Source organism: Suncus etruscus, chromosome 17, assembly GCF_024139225.1.
Source record: "Suncus etruscus isolate mSunEtr1 chromosome 17, mSunEtr1.pri.cur, whole genome shotgun sequence".
Taxonomy (NCBI): domain Eukaryota; kingdom Metazoa; phylum Chordata; class Mammalia; order Eulipotyphla; family Soricidae; genus Suncus; species Suncus etruscus.
Genome location: NC_064864.1, coordinates 35,808,721 through 35,830,530, shown reverse-complemented (window position 1 = coordinate 35,830,530; position 21,810 = coordinate 35,808,721). Strand labels below are relative to the sequence as shown.

Genomic DNA, 21,810 nt, shown 5'->3' with positions numbered 1-21,810 from the left:
CCAAAGCAAGAAGTTTTATGGCATTAATATGACATTAAACTTCAGATTAAATTAAAGGTAAAAAAACATTACTCTATGTCACACTTCTTATATCTGGTTCCCGAGGAATTTTTGAAATGTTATCTATAAAACCTACAGCATACTGAGGATGAAGTCCTGGAATATGGCCAGCCTCCAAACAGTGGGCTAGATGTGTTGAAGAATAGATAGTAGCAGGATGCTCAACCAGCTGTTAAAGATTGAAGATAAGTATAAACAGAGAACAAAGAGGGTAAAAAATACTTTCAACGGGGGACAGAACGATAGCACAATGGGTAGAACATTTATTTGCCTTGCTGCGACTGACTGGATTTGATCCCCGATATCCTCATGGTCATCTAATGCCTTGCCAGGAGGGTAGGATATAGCCCCAAATAAACAAAAGATTATTTATGATTTTCCATGATAGCTTTTACTTAGAGTCTCAAGAACTATTACATTTATAATTATCATAAAATTAATTTTATTAGTCTATATCTTCAGAGGGTCTTGAAGACATTTTCTTTTACATCCTAAAACAATAATAAAAATTATTGGTTTTGGGGGCTGGAGCCATAGCACATCAGTAAGGCCTTGCACGCCGCCAACACAGGATGAACCCTGGTTCGAATCCAACCATCCCATATGGTCTCTCAAGCCTGCCTAAAGTGACTTCTGAGCTCAGAGCCAGGAGTAACTTCTGACCTCCAGTGGGTGTGACCAAAAAAAAAAGTATTGGTGTATCACCTCATAAATACTTTTATTCATTTTATTGAATGTTTTCTTTATTAACTTTCTAAATTAAATTAAAATTTTAATTTACTCACCAAGAAATTACAAAGTTATTCATAATTGAAATTCAGGCAATGTTTCAATAGGAACTTCAAAGATAGTTTTTGGCTATAGGATCACAAAAATTACATGTAAGATTATAATGTAATTTCAAATTTTAATACAATACTTTTTTTGATTTTTGGATCACACCTGGCCACACTCAGGGGTTATTCCTATCTCTGTGCTCAGAAATCGCTCCGGGCAGGCTCTGGGGACCATATGGAATGTCAGGATTCGAACCACTGTCCATCCTGGATCAGCTGCATGCAAGACAAACGCCCTACCTCTCTGTGCTAGCTCTCTGGCCCCAAATTTTAATAAAGTTTTAATTGAATGACCATGAAATACAAAGTTGAGCTTCAGTCATACAGTGTTCCAATACTGATTGCTTCACCAGTGCACATTTCCCATCACAAATGCACAAATGCACCCAGTTTCCCTCCAGCCTGTTACTATGGCATATCTCTCTTCTCCAACTCTCTCTCTCTCCCTCCCCCTCTTAGGCACTGTGGTTTGAAATATTGTTACTGATGTGGTATTATGCTATATATATATATATATATATATATATACACACACACACACACACACACACACATACATACATACATTTGCGACTATGGTTTTTCTACTGTTGCTGATAGGATTTGTACTCTACCACCTTAAAGCACCACCTCCTCCTAGTTGGATACTTTTCTACACCATAGATTTTGCTCTCTCCCTGTCCTATCTCCCAGTTTCTTCAGGGAGCATGTTTCCTACTGATTATCAGTTCGCATGTTATTTGTTTTCATTGTTTGGGGTATTTATTATTCCATCATTATGTTTACTTATATTCCACATATGAGAGATCATTGAGTCTATCTCTGACTAACTCCACTAAGCATGATACTCTTCAGGTCCCTACATATAGGGCGAGTATATATATATATATATATATATATATATATATATATATATATATATATATATATATATATATATATATATATATATATATATAATTTATGGCCAAGTAATATTCCATTCTGTATATGTACTGTAGTTTCTTTATCCAGACATCTATTCTTGGACATAGATGGTCTCCAGAGTTTGGTTATTGTGGCTAGTGCTGCAAGGAACAAAGGGTTGCATATATTTTTCTCTATTTTGTTTATGGGTGCTTGAGTTATATTCTAAGAATTAGAGTGGCTGAATCAAATGGAAGCTCATTTCCTAGACTTTTTTTTTTCCAGAAAGGTTGGAGCAGTAAACATTCCTACCAGTAGTGAATGAGAGTTCCTTTCTCTCTGGGTGTTCTTTTTGATGTGTACCAGTCTCTGTAGTCTGAGATGATAGCTCATTATTGCTTTGATTTGTAACTCCCTGATGATTAGTGAAGAAGAGCATTTATTCATGTTCCTTTTGGCGATTTACATTTATTCTGTGAGAAGATTCTATTGCTTCTCTCCATTTTTGTTTTGTTTTGTTTTGTTTTTGGGCCACACCCAGTGATGCTCAGGGGTTACTCCTGGCTATGCACTCAGAAATCGTTCCTGGCTTGGGGGATTATATGGGATATCCATCCTAGGCTAGCACTTGCAAGGCAGATGCCTTACCTCTAGCACCACCACTCTGGCCTCTTCTCTCCATTTTTTGATTGAGTTGGAATTTGTTTTCCTTGTGAAGTACTACCAGTGCCTTATATATATTTGATATAACTCCTTATCCAACGAGTATTCAGTATATTTCTCCCATTTTGTGGTCTGTCTTTGTATCTTAGTCATCATGTCCTTTAAGATCAGAAGCTTCTTAATTTAATGTAGTACCATTTGTTTATGTCTGTTTTCACTTGCTTGGTCAGTGATGTTTTATCCTTAAAGATTTAATATCTTTTAGCTTTACTATCACAGAGAGTTCTGCCTATGTTTTCCTCTTTGTACTTTGTGGATTCAGGTATGAGATCAAGGTCTTTATTCTATTATGATTTTTACTTTTGTGCATGGCATTAGAAAGCTGAAGACGCTTTCCTAGCTCCAATTAATCATTTTTGCTCCTTTATCAAAGATTAACTGATTATATATTTGAAGGTCTGTTTTAGAATAATCCATTCGATTCCAATTTTCTGAGAGTCTGTCTTTATTCTAGTAACATACTGTTTTAATTGTCACCATTTTGATATATAGTTTGAATTGAGGAAAATAATACCTCTAATTTTCTTTATCCTAAAGACTGCTTTAGCTATTTGAGGGAGAGGTATTACTCCATATGAATTTCAGAACTATTAATCTATTCATTTGAAAAACATGAAGGGTATTCTTATAGGGACTACATTGAATCTGTACAATGTTTTGGGAAGTATTGTCATTTTAATGTTGTTAATCCTCCCAATCAATGATCAGGGATATGTTGACATTTCCATTTTTCTCTTATTTCTTTTTTTTTTTTTGTTTTTGTTTTTGTTTTTGGGTCACACCTGGCAGTGCTCAGGGGTTATTCCTGGCTCCAGGCTCAGAAATTGCTCCTGGCAGGCACAGGGGACCATATGGGGCGCCGGGATTTGAACCGATGACCTCCTGCATGAAAGGCAAACGCCTTACCTCCATGCTATCTCTCCGGCCTCCTCTTATTTCTTAAAACAATGGTTTGTAGTTTTCTTTGTATAGGTCTTTAACCTCTTTGGTTGATTCTGAGGTACTTGATTTTTCTGAGGCACAATTATAATGAGATTTAAAAAATATTTATATATGTAGATATGTATTATATATAGAAAAGCCATAGATTTTTTCATATTAATTTTGTAGCATGCCACTTTACTATATAAATCTATTATTTCTATGTGTCTTTTTGTTGTGCCTGATCTTATATAAAGGTTTTGAGGGTTTTTTCCCCCATTGAGTATAATATTTTTTGTGTGTTTGTGGTAAATGGTTAAGACTATGTTAAGGAAAGTACCTTCAACTTTCAAATATTTTCTCTGCATTTATTAATATGATCATGCGACTTTTTGTTACATCCCATCTAAGGAAAGCACGCACCAGACGTGGTCTTTTCCTTCCCTGGTGCAGGGCTTTCCTCTTCTAAAAGAATTATTTGCCAAAAGGCCCACTTAGCGAAGTCAATCATTTGACCCTTTGCATGGATCGTTGGCAATAATTCCCAACATGGCTGTAACATTACATCCTTCTCTATTTGACCACTATAGAAATCCAGCCTCAGTTCTCCTACAGACAAAGAAATGTCAGTCTCCTGCTGAGCTCTTCTGTGATCTCTCTCTCTCCCCCCATTTCCTTATAGGTATCTGTTTTCTCTTTACCTGTCTCTTCATATGCTAATTCTAGCTCTGATCTCATTGGTTCATCCCCTTTTCTTTTCTCCCTGGCTATGCCCCAAAAATCCGTCTATATTAGGCCCAATTCAAGAAATAAAGTCTCTGGCCTCTCCCTCTTGTTTTCACCATGTAATTTTGTGTGGTTTCATTTATTTCATATTTCATAATTCATATTTCATATTCGTCTGATCGTGCATCCGCTTGATTCCCAGTGGAAAAATATAACCCACTAAGGTTTGCTTCAGGGACTTTTATCTAACTATGATAAAAGTCCGCAGCAACTTTTATTTTTAATTTATGTATTATGTTGACTGACTTGCATATATAAAATCATTCTTGCATGCCTGGGATGAATCCCACTTAGTCATGGTATATGATCTTTTGATGGTTTTTGGACTCTATTTGCTAGAATTTTGCTGAGAATTTTTTTGTTTATTTTCTGGGTCACACCCGTCAGTGCTCAGGGTTTCCTCCTGGCTTTACCCTCAGAAATCGCTCTTGGCAGGCTTGGGAGACCACATGAGATGCTGGGATTTGAACCACCACCCTCCTGCATGCAAGGCAAATGTCCCACCTTCATGCTATCGCTCCGGCCCCCTTGTTGAGAATTTTTATACCAATGTTAATCAGAATTATTGGCCTGTAATTTTCTCTCTCTCTCTCTCTCTCACCTGCCCCCTCTCTCTCTTTGTGGTGTCTCAGTTCTGGGTTTCAGGGTAAGGGTTGCTTCATAGAAATTGCTTGGGAGTAGTTCTGTTTCTTCAGTTTCCTGGAAGAGCATGAAAAGGATTGGGAGTAGGTATTCTTTAAAGATTTTAAAGAACTCACTAGTGAAGCTAATTTTGCCTTTTTTTTTTTTAGACTTTATTTTATTTCTTCAAAAGTGGTAAGTCTATCCAGATGTTCCATATTTTCTTAATTCTGCCTTTGAAGTATACAGAAGTTCAATAATTAATCCATTTCTTCTAGGTTCTCTCACTTTATGGCATAAATATTCTCAAAGAAATCTCTAATGTTCCTCTGAGTTTCTGTGGTATTGTTGTGGTAACAACAACATTTCATTTGTGATTCTATTTATTCAGGTTTTCTCTCTCTTTGTGAGTCTTGTTAGTTGTTTATCAATTTTGTTCATTTTTCAATGAACAAACTCTTGGTTTCATTAATCCTTTGGATTGTTTATTTGGATTTGAGTTTATTAATTTCTTATCTAAATTTTATTATTCCCTTCCTCTTGTCTGCTTTGGGCTCCTTTTCATTGGTCATTTTCAAGTTGCTTAAGCTATGCACTTGTTATTTATATGGGCCTTTCTTCCTTCCTGAAAAATGCTATGAAATTTTCTCTCAACACAAAAATTCTCTCAACTTGTGTACCACAAGATGTGATAGATCATGTCCTTATTTTCATTTGTTTCTAGAAATCCTTTAATTTCCTCTTTGACTTTCTCTCTGATCCACTGGTTGTTCAGTAACAAATTATTTAAAAACCAGATTTGTGTTGTTTTTCCAGTTATGTTTTTGACCAATTTTAATTTTTAGTGCACTATGACCTCAGAAGATAGTGTATATAGTCTTTTGAAGATTAAAATTTTGATATATATACATACAGATGCATATATACATATTATATATACATATATTAAACCTTTTTATTCCATTTATGACCCTTTCTTAAGTGCATACATGTTAAATGTGATTCTTCCTGATGTACTATAATATTTTTTTTACTTTGATGTATTTTATTGCATATCTTTCAGAATCTTTCTACAAAGGAACACAGTTAAAAACCACAGCCTGCAAGACAATGAGAAGCCCCCAGACTTGGCAGACAGAACACCATTCACTTCCCTGCTCCTTAGCTGTGCTGCTGCCACTGTCCTTTGGAGGTGGGGTGGGATGGGCAGACAACTTTTAGTTCCTACCAAGTCCCCCCAAGGGAAAAAGACCTATCACCTAGCAATCCCTCAGCCACAGGGAGCCCAATGAGTTCTGGTTACAGGAGGCTGTAGTAGAAACTGCTGGGATCCATTAGAAATTCAGGATATCATTTTGAGTGAGGTAAACCAGAAGAAAGACAACACAAGATATTTTAAATTGTATCAAGTAAATGTTGGCTCTTGCTATTTACATAGGAAGATGCAGTAGACTGTCTAAGAGAGCACTGTAGAAAATATATTCACATAGGTTTTTACAGAGATTGTTTCAGTTTACTAGCCCTGAATACAAAGTTGTCATGGTAGGTATTGTCACCAGAACACATTTAAAAAAATATGATCAATATCATGTATGAGAAAAAAAATAGGGGGTGAGGGGAATTAGAAAAAGAGAAAAAATATACTTATTACTTAAGAAAAATTTTCAGATAATAACAATTGGCATTCTATGATCAATACATCTGATAATTTGGAAAATTTACTTATGTAAAATAGGTGTTATAAATAATGACATATCAAAAAAAGCATTAATGGTTATATTAAAAGAGGAACATAACATACTATGGTAATAATTCTTATTTTCTGGTCTTGGGACATCTTGATACTCTTAAAAGGGGTATTATATATACACACATTAACTCCTCCCATAAATATAAACTCCATATAAAAATGAATAAAATAATGACAAAATTTTCCCACTTCAAAACAATTAATGAAGAATTTTTATTTCAAATTTGTATAACTGTAAAAATGTTTGATTTAATAAAAGATAGCTGAATTCTGCATTAAATTTGCTTCAATATCACATATTATGTAGCTTTTGAAAGATGGTACCATATACTAAAGAGTTTGAATATGATAAATAACATAACTCAGAATCATTATAAAAGTTCTGATTTTTGAACTTCTAAAGGGATCTGGAAAGGACTTGAAAGATAGTAAAGTGGGTAAGGCACTTGCCTTGCATGAGGAACATGGACAACTGGGGTTTAATCCCTGGCATACCATATGGTACAATGAGCCCTGCCAGGAGTTGATTCCTGAGCTCAGACCAGGAGTAACCCCTGAGCATAAGCAGGAGTGGCAACCTCACTCCGAATAAGAGATATGGAAGACTATAATCTGAAGACTGCTATGATAGGGATAAACAGTAATTAAATAAATTCAAGAAATATTGGTACAAAACACAATACAGAAAAGTCCTCTGCATCCCTATGTTCATTGCAGCATTATTCACAATAGCCAGATTCTAGAAACAACTCAAATGTCCAAGAACAGATGAGTGGATCAAGAAACTGTGGTATATGGGGTCAGAGCAACAGCACAGTGGTAGGGCATTTGCCTTGCACGTGACTGTGAAGGACGGACCTCGGTTCAATCCCCGGTTCAATCCCCAGCATCCCAGGTAGTCCCTGAGCCAGGAGCAATTTTTTTTTTTATTTTTTGGGGGGCACACCCGGTGATGCTCAGGGGTTACTCCTGGCTATGTGCTCAGAAATCGCTCCTGGCTTGGGGAGCCATATGGGATGCCAGGGGATTGAACCACGGTCCGTCCTAGGTTAGTGCATGCAAGGCAAACACCCTACCACTTGTGCCACTGCTGCGCCCCCTTTTTATATAATTTTTATTGTGACCAAAGTGGATTACATATCTTTTACAGTAATATTTAAGATACATAGTGACATTGAATCAGAGGCATTCCACCACCAGTGTTGTCTATTCTCCACCCCTTTTCCCAGCATGCATCCCATATCCCTCCTCTTTGCCCCCCAGACTGCTAGTATAACTGGTCCCCTTGTGTATAGTTTGTTGTAGATTGAGTATCAATTCTGTTATCATTGACTTTGGATTTGGTGTTTAGTCTGATTATTACCAGGAGTTTCTGCATAGCCAGGAGTGACCTCTGAGGGTCACTTAGGTGTGGCCCAAAAACCAAAAGAAAAAGAAAAAGAAACTGTGGCATATATACACAATGAAATACTATTGAGTTATTAGGTAAAATGAAATCAGAAATTCACTTACACATGGATGGATATGGACAATATTATGCTGAGTGAAATGTGTCAGAGGGAGAGGGACAGATATAGAATGACCTCAATCATTTGTGAGAGTATGGTAATCATATCAAAGACAACAGAAATAAGGGCCAGGAAGACCAGTTCATGGTACAAAGCTTAGCACAAATTTTGAGAGAGAGCATTTAGGGTAGATAAAGGCCTACTATGACAATGATAGTTAGAAATGATCACTCTAAACAAGAATTGGGTGCTAAAAGGAAATGAAGTGATAGAAATGATACCCCTCAGTAACAATAATGCAAATTCATGTCTAAAAGTAAGGGGGATAAAGGAAGTGTGTGTGTATGTGTGTGTGTGTGTGTGTGTGTGTGTGTGTGTGTGTGTATGAGAGAGAGAGAGAGAGAGAGGAAGAGAGAGGAAGAGAGAGGCAGAGAGAGAGAGTGAGAGAGAAGAAAACTGTTTCTCCATTGGCAAGCAGGGGGTGGGAGGGAAACTGGGGACACTGAGGGTCGGAAATATACACTGGGGAAGGTTGTTCACCAGTGCATGAATAAACTCATTAATAACTGTGAAAAAAGCAACTGTATTATGAACAGCCTTGTATCCATGGTGTTTAAATAAAGAATTAATTAGAAACCTTCAGTTCTGTAAGAAATTTAAAAATAAAGAGATCTTAGTAAAGAAAATAATATATATTTGCACTGATATAGTTATTAGTCATCTGGGAACACTGAGGAGCAGATAAAATTATGAGAGCCAAATTGTGATAAACAGTAAGTATAAAACATATAACTTACAAACTGGTAATATGAGAAAAGTAAAATTGCTATGTTAAAATATAGTTATATTATGAGGCAAATAGCTATATGCTAATATATAAAATTAATTATACCTCTATTTTTGTTATTTGGAAAATGAGCAGTTCTCCCATGCAATGCTCAAATGATGCTGAGGCCCTCTGCATCAATTCTACTTTAACAGAACTAATGGCTTAATGCAAGAGACTGAAGATGTGATGCTGCTTGAGCCCCAAGGTTCAGGAATTACTCTTGCCATCTCAGCAGTGGGGGCCTCTAAGACTACCTAGCAATGTTCAGGGTACCACATTGTGGTGCTAGGGATAAGATCTGGAGTTGACTGTATGCCAGAAATGTACCCTATCTGCAGCAATATTCCTCAATCTCCTATTTTTATTCCTTTTAATGTAACTGTTAGGAAAGTTTTGATTACTTTATATTTCATCTTTAGAGACCTGTTCCAATAGATAAAATATTTAATTAACTAAGTGGTTCATATTATATTTCAACTGTATAGATCTGATTAAATAGATAAAATGTTAAGTTCCTATGATTCATAATGTATTTCAATTGGATAAATGAAAATATAAAGTAAATACTAAATTCCCTTAAGTAAATCCATTCCAACATAAAGGCCTTAAAAACTAACAGAATTATTACTCTGATTCATAAATACCCACCATCACCTGGAAGAGTTTTTTTAGAGAGTCAGAAAACAAGGTTTATATCTCAAGAAGTAAAATGCTTTTCTTTTGCAGTTTTTGATAAGTACAAAGGACAATGCAAGTATATATATATTTTTCCTGTAGATTATGAAATTTATTTTTCAAATTCAAAGATATTTTTGAGGGGCCACATTCAGCAGTATTTAGGACTTACTCCTGGTTCTAAGGATCAAACCAAGGTTTTCTGCATTCAAGGCAAACACCCCATCCACTGTACTATATTGTTTCAGTCTCTGAAAGAAAATAGTTTGACAACAATGAAATGTCCTTGATATCAAGCATATCAAGTATGTATCCTTCAGTTTTAATGAGTCCAAAAATTGCCTGTGATGCATAGAAAAATATTATTGTTATTATTATTATTATTATTATTATTATTTTTGGTTTTTGGGCCACACCCGGTGATGCTCAGGGGTTACGCCTGGCTGTCTGCTCAGAAATAGCTCCTGGCAGGCACGGGGGCCATATGGGACACCGGGATTCGAACCAACCACCTTTGGTCCTGGATCGGCTGCTTGCAAGGCAAACACCGCTGTGCTATCTCTCCGGGCCCAATTATTGTTATTATTAAAATTATTACTACAAGGGGCCAGAGAGATAGCATGGAGGTAAAGCATTTGCCTTCCATGCAGAAGGACAGTGGTTCGAATCCCAGCATCCCATATGGTCCCCCGTGCCTGCCAGGGGCTATTTCTGAGTGTAGAGCCAGGAGTAACCCCTCAGCACTGCCGGGTGTGACCCAAAAACCAAAAAAAAAAAATTATTACTACAAAAGAGTGGCTTCTTTAGATACTAAGGAGAGGTACAAAAGATTGGTGAACAAATTATACATTTATATTTTGAGTTAAAATGAAAAGCATCTAAGATACTTTGATTTGTCAGCTTTTAAAATAAACTGACCTGAACTACCAGTTAGGGCCACATCAAATGAGAAATCTCACTTGCACTTAGCTTCTGAAGAGTCTATTTTAGGCACTGTTACTGTGTAAGATTTTTTTTTTCTTTTAGAGTTTCCTATTAGGATAGTGGGTAAGAAAAGCAGAAGTCTTAACCATTTCTCTACATTCTTCTTTTAAGCTGTGAAAATTTAGTTATTTTCAAGGTGAGAACTTTCCTCTTAGTTCTCTGCTATAATGGAATTGCTTCTTTTAAGTGACATAAATTACATCTTTTAAAGCAAACTAGGGAATAAGGATGTAGATTCTGGAACAAAAGTTTGACACTAAAATAGTCACAATGCCATTGATCTTATAACCAAAAATTAAAAATCAAACCTAGTTAGTATCTTTTTAAAATGTTCATCTTGAATTCAAAAAACTCAGCATAGCCTAACTGAAGAGCAAGGTAGCAAAGACATTTTATTCATTTCTTTTACAACATTAGAAAAGAAGTAAATCAATAAATTATTCTTCATAAAATTCTACACTAGTCCATCTAGCAAAATGTATGGTTTGATGCAATCACAATCTTCAAGAGGAAGAAGAGAGGGAAGGAGCAAGGAAGGAAGGAAGGACTGAAGGAAGGAGAGAAAGAAGGAAGGAAGGGAAGAAAAAGGAAGGAAGGGGAGAAAAAAGGAGAGAAAGCAGAAGGGAGAAAAGAAGGAAGGAAGGATAAAGAAAGGGAGGTCCAGGGAAGGGAGGGAGGAGAATCAAACTCAATGGACAGAATTGAGTTTGATCCCTACCATCATGTGATTCACCAAGTACTTAGGCAAGAATAGCTAAGCACTGTCAGGTATGGCCCCCCAAAAAAACAACCAAAAACAAAACAAAATAACTGATTTTAATCCAAGTTAATTTGAAACAGCATTTTTTGTTTGTTTGTTTGTTTGTTTTTGGGCCACACCCGGCGTTGCTCAGGGGTTACTCCTGGCTGTCTGCTCAGAAATAGCTCCTGGCAGGCATGGGGGACCATATGGGACACCGGGATTCGAACCAACCACCTTTGGTCCTGGATCGGCTGCTTGCAAGGCAAACACCGCTGTGCTATCTCTCTGGGCCCTGAAACAGCATTTTTAATGACTGGGTTCCAAGTTTAGACTGTTCAATTCATCTGAATTTGTAAAAGTTCAATAATTTCTATTTTTAAAAGACATGCTACACTCATTTCCCAAAAAATATTTTTGACTGATAATTCAAATTGCACTCAATTACAAAAATCAAGTTAGGAGTAGCTATTTATTCATATAAATCTTAGCATTCTAATATAATGCAAGAGGGGATCCTTCACTGGGAGACTAAATGACACCAGAGGAAAAAACGGAAATCAAAGCTTCCCAGAGTTTCTCAGATCCACCCACTTTCTCACTCATCTTCTGTTAATCTTTCTCTACTTTCTCTTCCTTAACTCTAAAAATAATCAAGCTAATTTCCAAACATTATGCTAAATTAAGCACCACTCTGGCAACAGCAGCAGTATTCTAATTTCAAGCTATTTGCTCTTCACAAAGAAACTCATCTGAACCCAATCAAACGTCAGCCTGAAGAGTTCAGAAGCACATGTTATCCCTTAATTCATAGACAAAGAGTTGAGGGTGAGGAAGAGATAAATTGATGAAGGCAACACATATAGGATCTATAGCTTGATAATAGGAGGCTGTGACACAACATAGAAAAGTCACATGACATGAACAGAAAGGAACAGCTGACTTACATTATCCACATACAGATGTCAGTTTGCAAATAATAATTATATCATTTTACACTGTTTTGACTGTTTCAAGGTACTTTTCTAAATTCTTTAGGTATATTAATTCAGTCTCTTAAGCTACTCTTAAACTATTAGGTAAATTCAAAGATTATTTTTCCCATTTTATGAAAGAAAGTTATAAAAAGCAAAGCAGTTTCATATTGACTCTCTTTTGGAGGTTCTTAACTTCCAGTGGCCACTTTTATAATGACTATTTTCCTCCAAGTGTTTTTACAGTATCTTAATCACAAATGGGAGGGAAATAAGCAACTACATTTGCAGTAAAGTAAAATTGACAGAATATACATCCAAATCAAAATTAGACACCTGAGTACTTACCCACACATTTTCTGTCCTAAGACTTTTAGATTACTTTGAATAAGATTGCATTATTTTAAATAGAATTTAATGATATATTCTTACAACAACCAATACAACCTATCAAATACCCAGGAGCACATCTTTCTCTCCCATAAGAGCATTCTACCTTATGACAAATAATTCTCTTTAAAAAAATTGTCTCTGGAACACATCCTCTATTCTAAAATGGAAATACTGCTATAGGTCCAGGATATACAGAATTTATGAATAACAGAAAAATATGTGCCTTGAGTTAGAAACATCTCCATATTAACCCTTCTTAATGATATTGATATATGATATATTGATATTGATAATATTATCTTTTCTTAATGATTTCACCCTTTAGCAAAGTACATATAACAAGTGGTTCTTACGATATTTTCTATGAAATGGGACCAGTGCCTTCTTCGCAATCACAATGATGGCATTGCGACTGTTTGGGGGCTATATTAACTGAACAAATATCTGTGCAAAATACTTAATAAAGAGTAGAGTTGGTACTCGAATAGCTGTTATTTATGTTAGTCATAAGGATTCAATTATATGTATATTTTTGAAATATCTGTAATTTATTAAATTGCTAAAATGCCTGTGCCACAATCTACTCACTCCTTGCCATCTCACTTCTTGTTGATTAAAATATAAAATGTAAAGTCCACATGTTGGGTGAGGCTGCCCCCGGACTCACTTCATGGCCTCACTGCACAGCATCTCTAGCCTCTTCAGCCGGCGGGTCTGAAGATGCAGGATAATAGCGGAGAAATAATTCACAAGCAGTCAAAGTTTCATCCGAGTCAGCTTGCTTTTATTCCATGACTCTGTCCGCCATGTACATTTTCTCACATCTACTTCTCTGCTAAGCTTTCTCTTCTCTGGCTTTTGCTGCTCCTCATTTGCCTCCCCACAGCCAGCTTCCTTTATTCTTTATTTAAAACAGGGAGTCCCTTCCCAGTGTGGGTGAGTCTGATCATTCATATGAGATTAACATCTCAAAAGAAGAGGTTATGGAAACAGAAAGTTGAGGCAGGGTTACACTTCTTTTCAACATGAATAAGGGCCAAGGATATGGCTTAGCAGCAACACTTGTGCCTTGCATGTATAAAGCCCTGGGTTCAATCCCTGGCACCCAAAACCAAACAAAAACATATAAAAATGCACAAGAGATATACAGGATTTATGTATGTTCACACATATGTAATATTTTTAGATGCTGTTGCTCTGGACTACCTTTTTACATAAACTATTTTTTCCTCTCAGAGAACTTGTCTGGAAACTTTAAGATCTATGTTCTTTATTAATCTTCCCTCTGTTTCATTCCTATCATCTGCTTAGGGACCATAAAGTGTGCATTCTTGCATCCCTTATACATCAATTCTTGACCACTTCACCTAGGTAACTGTTTCCAGCATTACAGGTATGGATTACAAACTTCCACCCTTCATCTTCTCTCTCTAACTCTAGTCCACCTACCTCTAGTTTAAAAAAAAATTGAATGACTTAATTACAGAAAAAAAAGTCAATACTTCTCTTCTAGGGCTCTAGATCCAGCCCCAATGTAATCTTACTTAACTTCCCACAAGATCCGGGCAAACTTCCATTGGACTAGCTTTATAATTCCCTAATTATTCTTTACTTATTTTTTATTTGTTTTATGCCATACCTGTTGATGCTCAGGATTACTCCTGGCACTATTCAGGACTCACTGCTGGTGGTAGTTGGAAGACTATATTTGATGCCAGGGATCAAATCTGGGTCTGTTGCCTTACACACTTCTCTCTCTGTAACCCTTCCAGTGCTCATGTTGTTTTCTCATTGGATTACTTTCCTCACTTCCTTTTGCCTATCCAAATGCATACATGAATTTTTCTTTCTCCAGCTTTCTATAAAGCAAAATGTTTCTGTGGCTCATTTGACACTTGCATATTGTTTTGGTTTGTTTTCATTTGCCAGCACTATCTTATCTGAGGCAGAAAGTTTTATTTTCAACATTATCTTTGTTGCATGTGGCTCAAAAATTAAAAAGAATCACTAAATAACTGATAGGCATTCAAAAATTCAACATTTTGACCCAGAAGTTCCACAATGTCCATTTTTACACAGCTGATAAAACACATACAAACTTTTTGTATATGAAAATATTTCCATAAAATTATTCTTTGCCTATTGTCCCACCTTAACCTTCCAGGTAAAGGCGCTGTTGAGAGCCGAATAAATAGTTTGGAGCCAAGTGTTCAGGGTCTTTTGCCAGAGTTGGCTGGCTGGCTGACAAAGGACTCTCTTCGCCCAACCTTAACCCTCCTGTCTGTGTGGATTATTTGCTGCGGAAAAATATTACCGAGATCTCCCCCCAAAAGGGGATAAGGGAATGGGAATCAATTTCTCATTCTGGGAGCTCTTTGAGGATACTCAAACAATCAACAAAGGAATAAACGGGACCCAACATATGGGCAACACAAACTCATTCCTTTTGCTCACTTCTTATCAAATCCCCTCCACACATCTTATACTTTTCTTCAAGCTCTTCCTTTCATCATTCACCAACTTCCTTCTTTACAAAATTAATTACTTTAAAAATGAAATCACCGGGCCGGGAAGGTGGCGCTAGAGATAAGGTGTCTGCCTTGTAAGCGCTAGCCAAGGAACGGACCGCGGTTCGATCCCCCGGAGTCCCATATGGTCCCCCCAAGCCAGGGGCAATTTCTGAGCACTTAGCCAGGAGTAACCCCTGAGCATCAAACGGGTGTGGCCCAAAAACCAAAAAAAAAAAAAAAAAATGAAATCACCATGAGATAATTACAAAGATATTCTAAAACAGAATCACTGTGAGATCTGTGATATAGTTATATATATCACATATATAGTTATATAGATAGTCATAAGATGTTTATGATTTTCAGTCATGTAATGTTTCAACATCCATCCCTTCACAAGTGCACAAATGCATATTTCCTACCACCAATGTTCCTCTATTTACCTCTCTCTCTCCTCCAACTCTCTCTCTCTCTCTCTCTCTCTCTCTCTCTCTCTCTCTCTCTCTTTCTCTCTTTCATTTTAGGCATTGTGGTTTGCAATATTGTTACTGAAGTGTATCATTCTCATGCATATCACTTTACTTCCATTCCTCACTCAGTTCTTGTCCATAATGACAATGAACTTTCTAACCATTGCGTAGTGTACCAGTTTATCTACTCATCTGTTCTTGGGCACTTTGACTGTTTCCAAATTCTGGCTATTGTGAATAGTGCTGCAATGGACATAGGATTGTAGATGCCTTTTCTGCCTTGTGTTTTTGGGCCCAGAAGTTATAATCCCAGTCATGTTATTGCTGGGTCTTAGGGAAGCTCAATTTCTATTTTTTGGACGTATTTGACTAGCTTCTTGACCTGTATGATTTACAGGCTTTCCTTTCAAATCCAAAACTGACTTGTTTTCCTTTGGTACCTTGACCTTTCTTAGAAAATCCAGCTTTTCTTGAACCTACTTCTTTCCTTGCTACCTATTTTTGTCCCTCTCTTTTCATCTGATTCAGATGTTGAAGTAATCATTCAAACATCTTCATTAACCAGTCACTTCTGCTTCCCTTTAACCTACATATTTTCCTTTACTATTCACTGCTTTTTTCCTAACATCTAACTTATATCAGCAACTGTTCACTTCAAATTATCATCCTCACTAAACTCAATACCATTAGCACCTCAAATTCCTATACTATTCCAAATCTTTTTCTCTGCCCTGTGACATGCATTATAAGGGCAAGGTGAGATCCAAAACAGGGCTGGTACTCAGAGAATTCTATCAGCCTCTTGACTGTCTGACATAAAACCTCTTAAACTGCCACTTCTCTCCATTCTCCTACAACCTCTGATTTCTGTCTGCTTTGTCTTACACATCTAATCTGTTGCAAATGCTTTCCCCATCCATTTCAAATGCTCCTTCATAAACAAAAACAGACTTGGAACAATGGAGTTTAATATAGTTTCTGTGAATTTCTAATTCAGTACAATAACATCAGTTTCCTCCCCGTTTTTTCTCTTTGGTTTTTGGGCCACACCTGGCAGCGCTCAGAGATTACTCCTGGCTCTATGCTCAGAAATCACTCCTGGCAGGCTCTGGAAACCATATGGGATGCTAGGATTTGAACCATCGTCCTTCTGCCTCTAAGGTAAACGCCCTACTGCTATGCTATCTCTCCGACCCCAACATCAGTTTTTCATTTCAGCAACATCCAGGCAATTAAAAAACTAAAATATAAAAAAATGCTTGATCCTGCATTTTGGTCGGAACATTACATCTTTAAAATTTCTGTTCTACAGTGCATCTGAGGATAGAAAAACAAGGCCTAAAAGTTAAGATTTTACTTTAACATGCTCCCATGTGGTTAGTTGGGTTCCAGACAATTACATCAGGTACTTTCTAACTAGAAGGGGTTTCCTTCACACTAAGATTTTAGGATCATTTAGGACTATAGTTCACAGGACCCTTAATTCACCCTTGCACCTTTCTTTAAATTTTCTTGGATATATCCCTAACACCTCAAGGTATTCATCACTGACCTTATTTTAATGAAATGTCACTCTGAACATATGTCCTACTAGCAAATATGTGATTACAGTACTTTGGGGGGAGGAAAAAGCTAGCACTCTGAAGTTACATTAATTGAGTTGGAATCTCCACCTACATTGAACTATTCACTTGTGATAAAGAGTACCCCTCAAATTACTAAAAATGATTTGAAGGGGTAAAGAAGTTAATGATGACGATCATGTTTCTAAACAAACCTAGATGCTCTACATAACACATGAAAGAGTTGAAAAAACAAGCAACCAGGACACATCTTCCTAGCCCCACCCTACCTTCCAAGGCCTTCTCTGCCAACTGGGAAACCCAGTAATCCTAACACCCCAGGCTTTCTTACCTGTGGAGAACTAAGAACGTATGCTTGATTTAGGCTTTTCATTGCTACTGCTCAGAATTCCAGCTCTGGAAATTTTCTTTGTCATACATACTTGTCAATAAGTCAACAACCCTCTGTTTTTTTAAACTTTTGCTACAAAACCTTAGGGAGAGGAATTCTTTTTTTTTCCTGGTGTCTTAAGAAAAAAGAATAAATTAAGAATACTAATGACGGGGCCGGGCGGTGGCCCTAAAGGTAAGGTGCACCTGCCTTGCCTACGCTAGCCTTGGACGGACCGCGGTTCGATCCCCCGCTGTCCCATATGGTCCCCCAAGCCAGGAGCAACTTCTGAGCGCATAGCCAGGAGTAACCCCTGAGCGTTACCGGGTGTGGCCCAAAAACCAAAAACCAAAAAAAAAAAAAAAAAAAAAAGAATACTAATGACAAGTTCCTGTCAATCCAAAAGACATAAATTCTGAATGTCATTTCCAAAATATGATAAAAAAAATAATGCTACCAAACCTCAGAGACCCTGTAAAGTACCCAAAATTATCTTCTGATCTCAAGGTTTTCTGTGGACCCTATTATAATTTCATCTGCTGTTTTAAGGCTTAATGCAAGATTAAAAAAAAAACACCTTAAATTCTATTTTATGTTTGACCAGTAGTAAGAGTCCATAACCCTTTATTCAGAATTTAAAAATCCTGTAGATTTTTCAAATAAAAAGGTTTTTGAAACTCACTGTGTCACAAAACATGTGTCTGATCTGAATTGTTTGAATATCTGACCTGATCAGAAGAGCAATGAAGCACCTTGTACGCACTGCATTTACTTTATTACATCTCACGATAATAACAAATATACTTGACTGTGGGGTCAGGGATCCAACTATAGATATGATATATGTATCAGATCTCTAAAATGTGGGGACAAAAATGACTCCTGAATTTCAATACCCACCCCAAGGATTTCGGATAACATATTACAGACCAATGTCCATACCACACACATTTCTACAGATTTTAATTCCTAATCTTTATTTTTCAGTTACACAGAAATAAATGTTCTGGAGAAGGTGTTCACTTTTGGCCCTAAACCCACTCATGCAGCTATTTTCTTAAGTAGATATATACAGTTTAGGAAACAAATACTTAGAAATGAATTGCTGGAGAAAAAAATGAACTGCTGAAACACTCATTTGCTGCCTGAAAATCCTGGCTTTCAGCAGACACTGGGCTGGGTCTGCCAGCAACTGGGCAACACATTTCTTCAAAACATTTCCCAGAATCACTTAACAATCAACTGTAGGTTTATTTGAGAATATGCCATTCTGCTGACTGCTCTCAATTTTTCCCAATCCACGCGTTCCACACTCTGGAGTAGTGATCTAATGTGAAAGAGCTTTTTAAAGCAATCTTCCAATAATCAGTCCTTCAGACATTTCTCCCCAAACCTACCTAATCAAACATGATGCCTACTCCTCATATTTTAAAGCAGAGCGTGCTTTGATTTCAGCAAGTTCTTAGTCATTTAAGGAGGTTTGAAGAAATGAATTTCCAGGAGGAAGAGAAGATCATGTTCTCTCAACTTCTACTCTTCTGCCACACACTGCGGCAGGCCAAGTCAGGCATTCAAAATGAACTAAAAGCAAAACTTTTTGCAAGGATTTATGTTGCCAAAAAAAAAAAGAAAAAAAAAAAAAGCAGAACTAGATTCATATAGAATACCAGAGTCATGAGTAGGGGTGTGGTGGTGGGGTGGTGATGGGTGTGTGTGTGTGTGTGTGTGTGTGTGTGTGTGTGTGTGTGTGTCTGCGCGCGCGTGTTCTGTCCCATGACATCATCTGGAAGTAGGCAGTTTGAAGCCTTGACAGCGCTCTCCAGAGCATCCTTAAGGAAACCTCGCTGTAAAAAAAAAAAAAAAACCAGCTCCCTGAAGCTCCATCTCCAGGAGAACTCCCATTGAAATAAAAGCTTCCCAAAACCTCCCCACCTGACGTCACAGATCGGTACCACAGGAAAGAGAGAATCCTCCCACCATCCCCGCCTCACCTCAAAGGGCACGCAATGAAGCCGCAACTCGCGTGTCGCCTTTCTCAGCGCCCCAAAACCGAGGGCAGGTGCCTCCGAGGGGGAACCCACTGTCACCGCCCCACACCTTCTTCCTCCTCCAACCGGTCACACCAACTGCAAAATCGGGTCCCTTCTTTCGAGAAAGTGTGTTGTGTGTGTGTGTGGGGGGGTCGTTTATGCCCCCCCAGAAATAGATACAGAAAGTGTTTACCTCAGGATTTCGGGTCCCTTCTTTCGAGAAAGTGTGTGGGGGTCGTTTGCTGCCCCCCCCCTTAAAAGAGCTATCAGAAGCATTTGCCTCAGGATTTCGGGTCCCTTCTTTCGAGAAAATGTGTGTGTGTGTGTTGTGTCACTGTTGTGTGTGTGAATGGGATCGTTTTCTGCACCCCAGAAAAAGCTATCAGAAGCGGTTACCTCAGGATTTCGGGTCCCTGCTTTTGAGAAAGTGGGGGGGGTCGTTTGCTGCCCCCTAAAAAGAGCTATCAGAACCGTTTACCTCAGGATTTCGGGTCCCTTCTTTAGAGAAAATGTGTGTGTTGTGTTACTGTTGTGTGTGTGTGTGTGTGTGTGTGAAAGGGGTGGTCTTCTGCACCCCAGAAAGAGCTATCAGAACCGTTTACCTCAGGATTTCGGGTCCCTTCTTTTGAGAAGTGTGTGTTGTGTTGTTGTTGTTGTGTGTGAGTGAGGGGGTCGTTTTCTGGCTCCCCAGCAAGAACTATTGGAAGCATTTACCTCAGGATTTCGGGTCCCTTCTTTCGAGAAAGTGTGTGTGAGAGAGGGGGGGTCGCCTTCGGCCCCCCAGAAAGCGCTCTGGGAAGCGGTCAGCTGCCTCAGTCCTTCCCGAGCTGCCAGGGGCACACATCCCCAGCGGGCTCCCGGCTCGCCCACCGCGGCGCCAACTCTGCCCCCTCAGCCCGACGCAGAGCGCCTCGCTGGCATCGCCGGGGTTCGAGCGCCGAACGCCCCGCGACCCCCCAACCCAGACACACAGACGCCCCTCGCCGTCTGGGCTCTCCGGGCGGCCGCGGCCGGGCACCTACCGCAGTGGCGCCGGCTTCCTGGGCTTTCTTCTCCTCGGGCGCGGCGGCAGCAGCAGCAGCAGCAGAAGCAGAAGCAGCAGCAGCGGCAGCCACAGCCGGCGGCGCGGCGGGCGAGGAGACCCGACCCGCCTCACTCATGTCGGGTCGGGTCGGGTCGGGTCTGGCCGGACGGCGGGAGCGAGAGGCGGCGGCGGCGGCCGGGCTGCGGAGGGAACTGACAAGAGGACTCGCTGTCACCTCGGCTCCGCCCCCGCCCGCGCCAGGCCCCGCCCCTCCCACGCGAAGACACGCCCCTTGCCGCCTCCGCCCCGCCTAAGCCCCGCCCCGCCCGCCCCCGCGCGCCGGGCCGGGCCGCCCCGCAGCCCCGCCACGCCGCGTCTCGCTGCTCCTCAGCCGGACATCGCCGCCCCGGTCCGGCCCGGGTGCATTCCCCTCGCCGGCCCCGCGACCACCGCAGGGCCGCCATCTTGTTGGCCGCTGGTCGCCTGAGGTGGCGAGGCAGACGACAGAACGCGGCCGGGCCCTAGTTGGGTTTAGGCTTTAGGGGAACCGGGCGAGGCCTGTGAGGAGATTGGGCCTCAGTGCAGGCGTGAAGAGGCGTGAAGAGGGACGCCTCAGTTCTGCCAGGACCCAAAGGGGTCTGGTTTGGGGGTGCCAACGTCTGAGGGGTCGGGCCTGGTGGCCTTAGTTTTGGGGTCGCATCTCTTGCCTGCCATCCTTGCAGGATGCGTCCCCCTCAGGGAGAGCGCTTTTCCCTCACTGACTAGTAGAGATTCTGGGGGTACAATGCGGGGTGGGGTTCAAGGGTGAGATTTCCACCATACCCACCCACTCAGGGCAGGGCTCTGGGGTTCAACTGCCCGGCCTCATTTTTTCCAGTTCTATTTACCCCCCTCAGGATTGGCAAACGCGCCTCTGTCAGCATCTCCTCCAGCGTCCCCCCCCTACACCCCCACATCCCCACCACCCCAGCATCCTCTTGCTGCCTCCTTAACCAAGCTTTATTCCCTTCTGTTTCTGACTTACAGATGGACAGACCCAAATTTTGCTGCCTAATCCCTCCTGCCAGCTCATTAGCAAATATGGGTACGCAGCTAGGAGGAAAACTCTTACTCATGCT

The 21,810-nt window shown here is 39.5% G+C and overlaps 1 protein-coding gene across 1 annotated transcript in view; it reads right to left on the bottom strand.

The window, feature by feature from the left end:
- The window catches only part of HECTD2 (HECT domain E3 ubiquitin protein ligase 2), an 86,587-nt gene extending 65,745 nt beyond the window's left edge, over window positions 1-20,842 (bottom strand). Inside the window, exon 1 of the mRNA XM_049790840.1 lies at window positions 20,691-20,842. Coding sequence (XP_049646797.1) covers window positions 20,691-20,828 — 138 coding nt within the window. The 5' untranslated portion in view covers window positions 20,829-20,842. The remainder of the gene's footprint in view (window positions 1-20,690) is intronic.
- Between the last annotated feature and the right edge of the window lie 968 nt (window positions 20,843-21,810).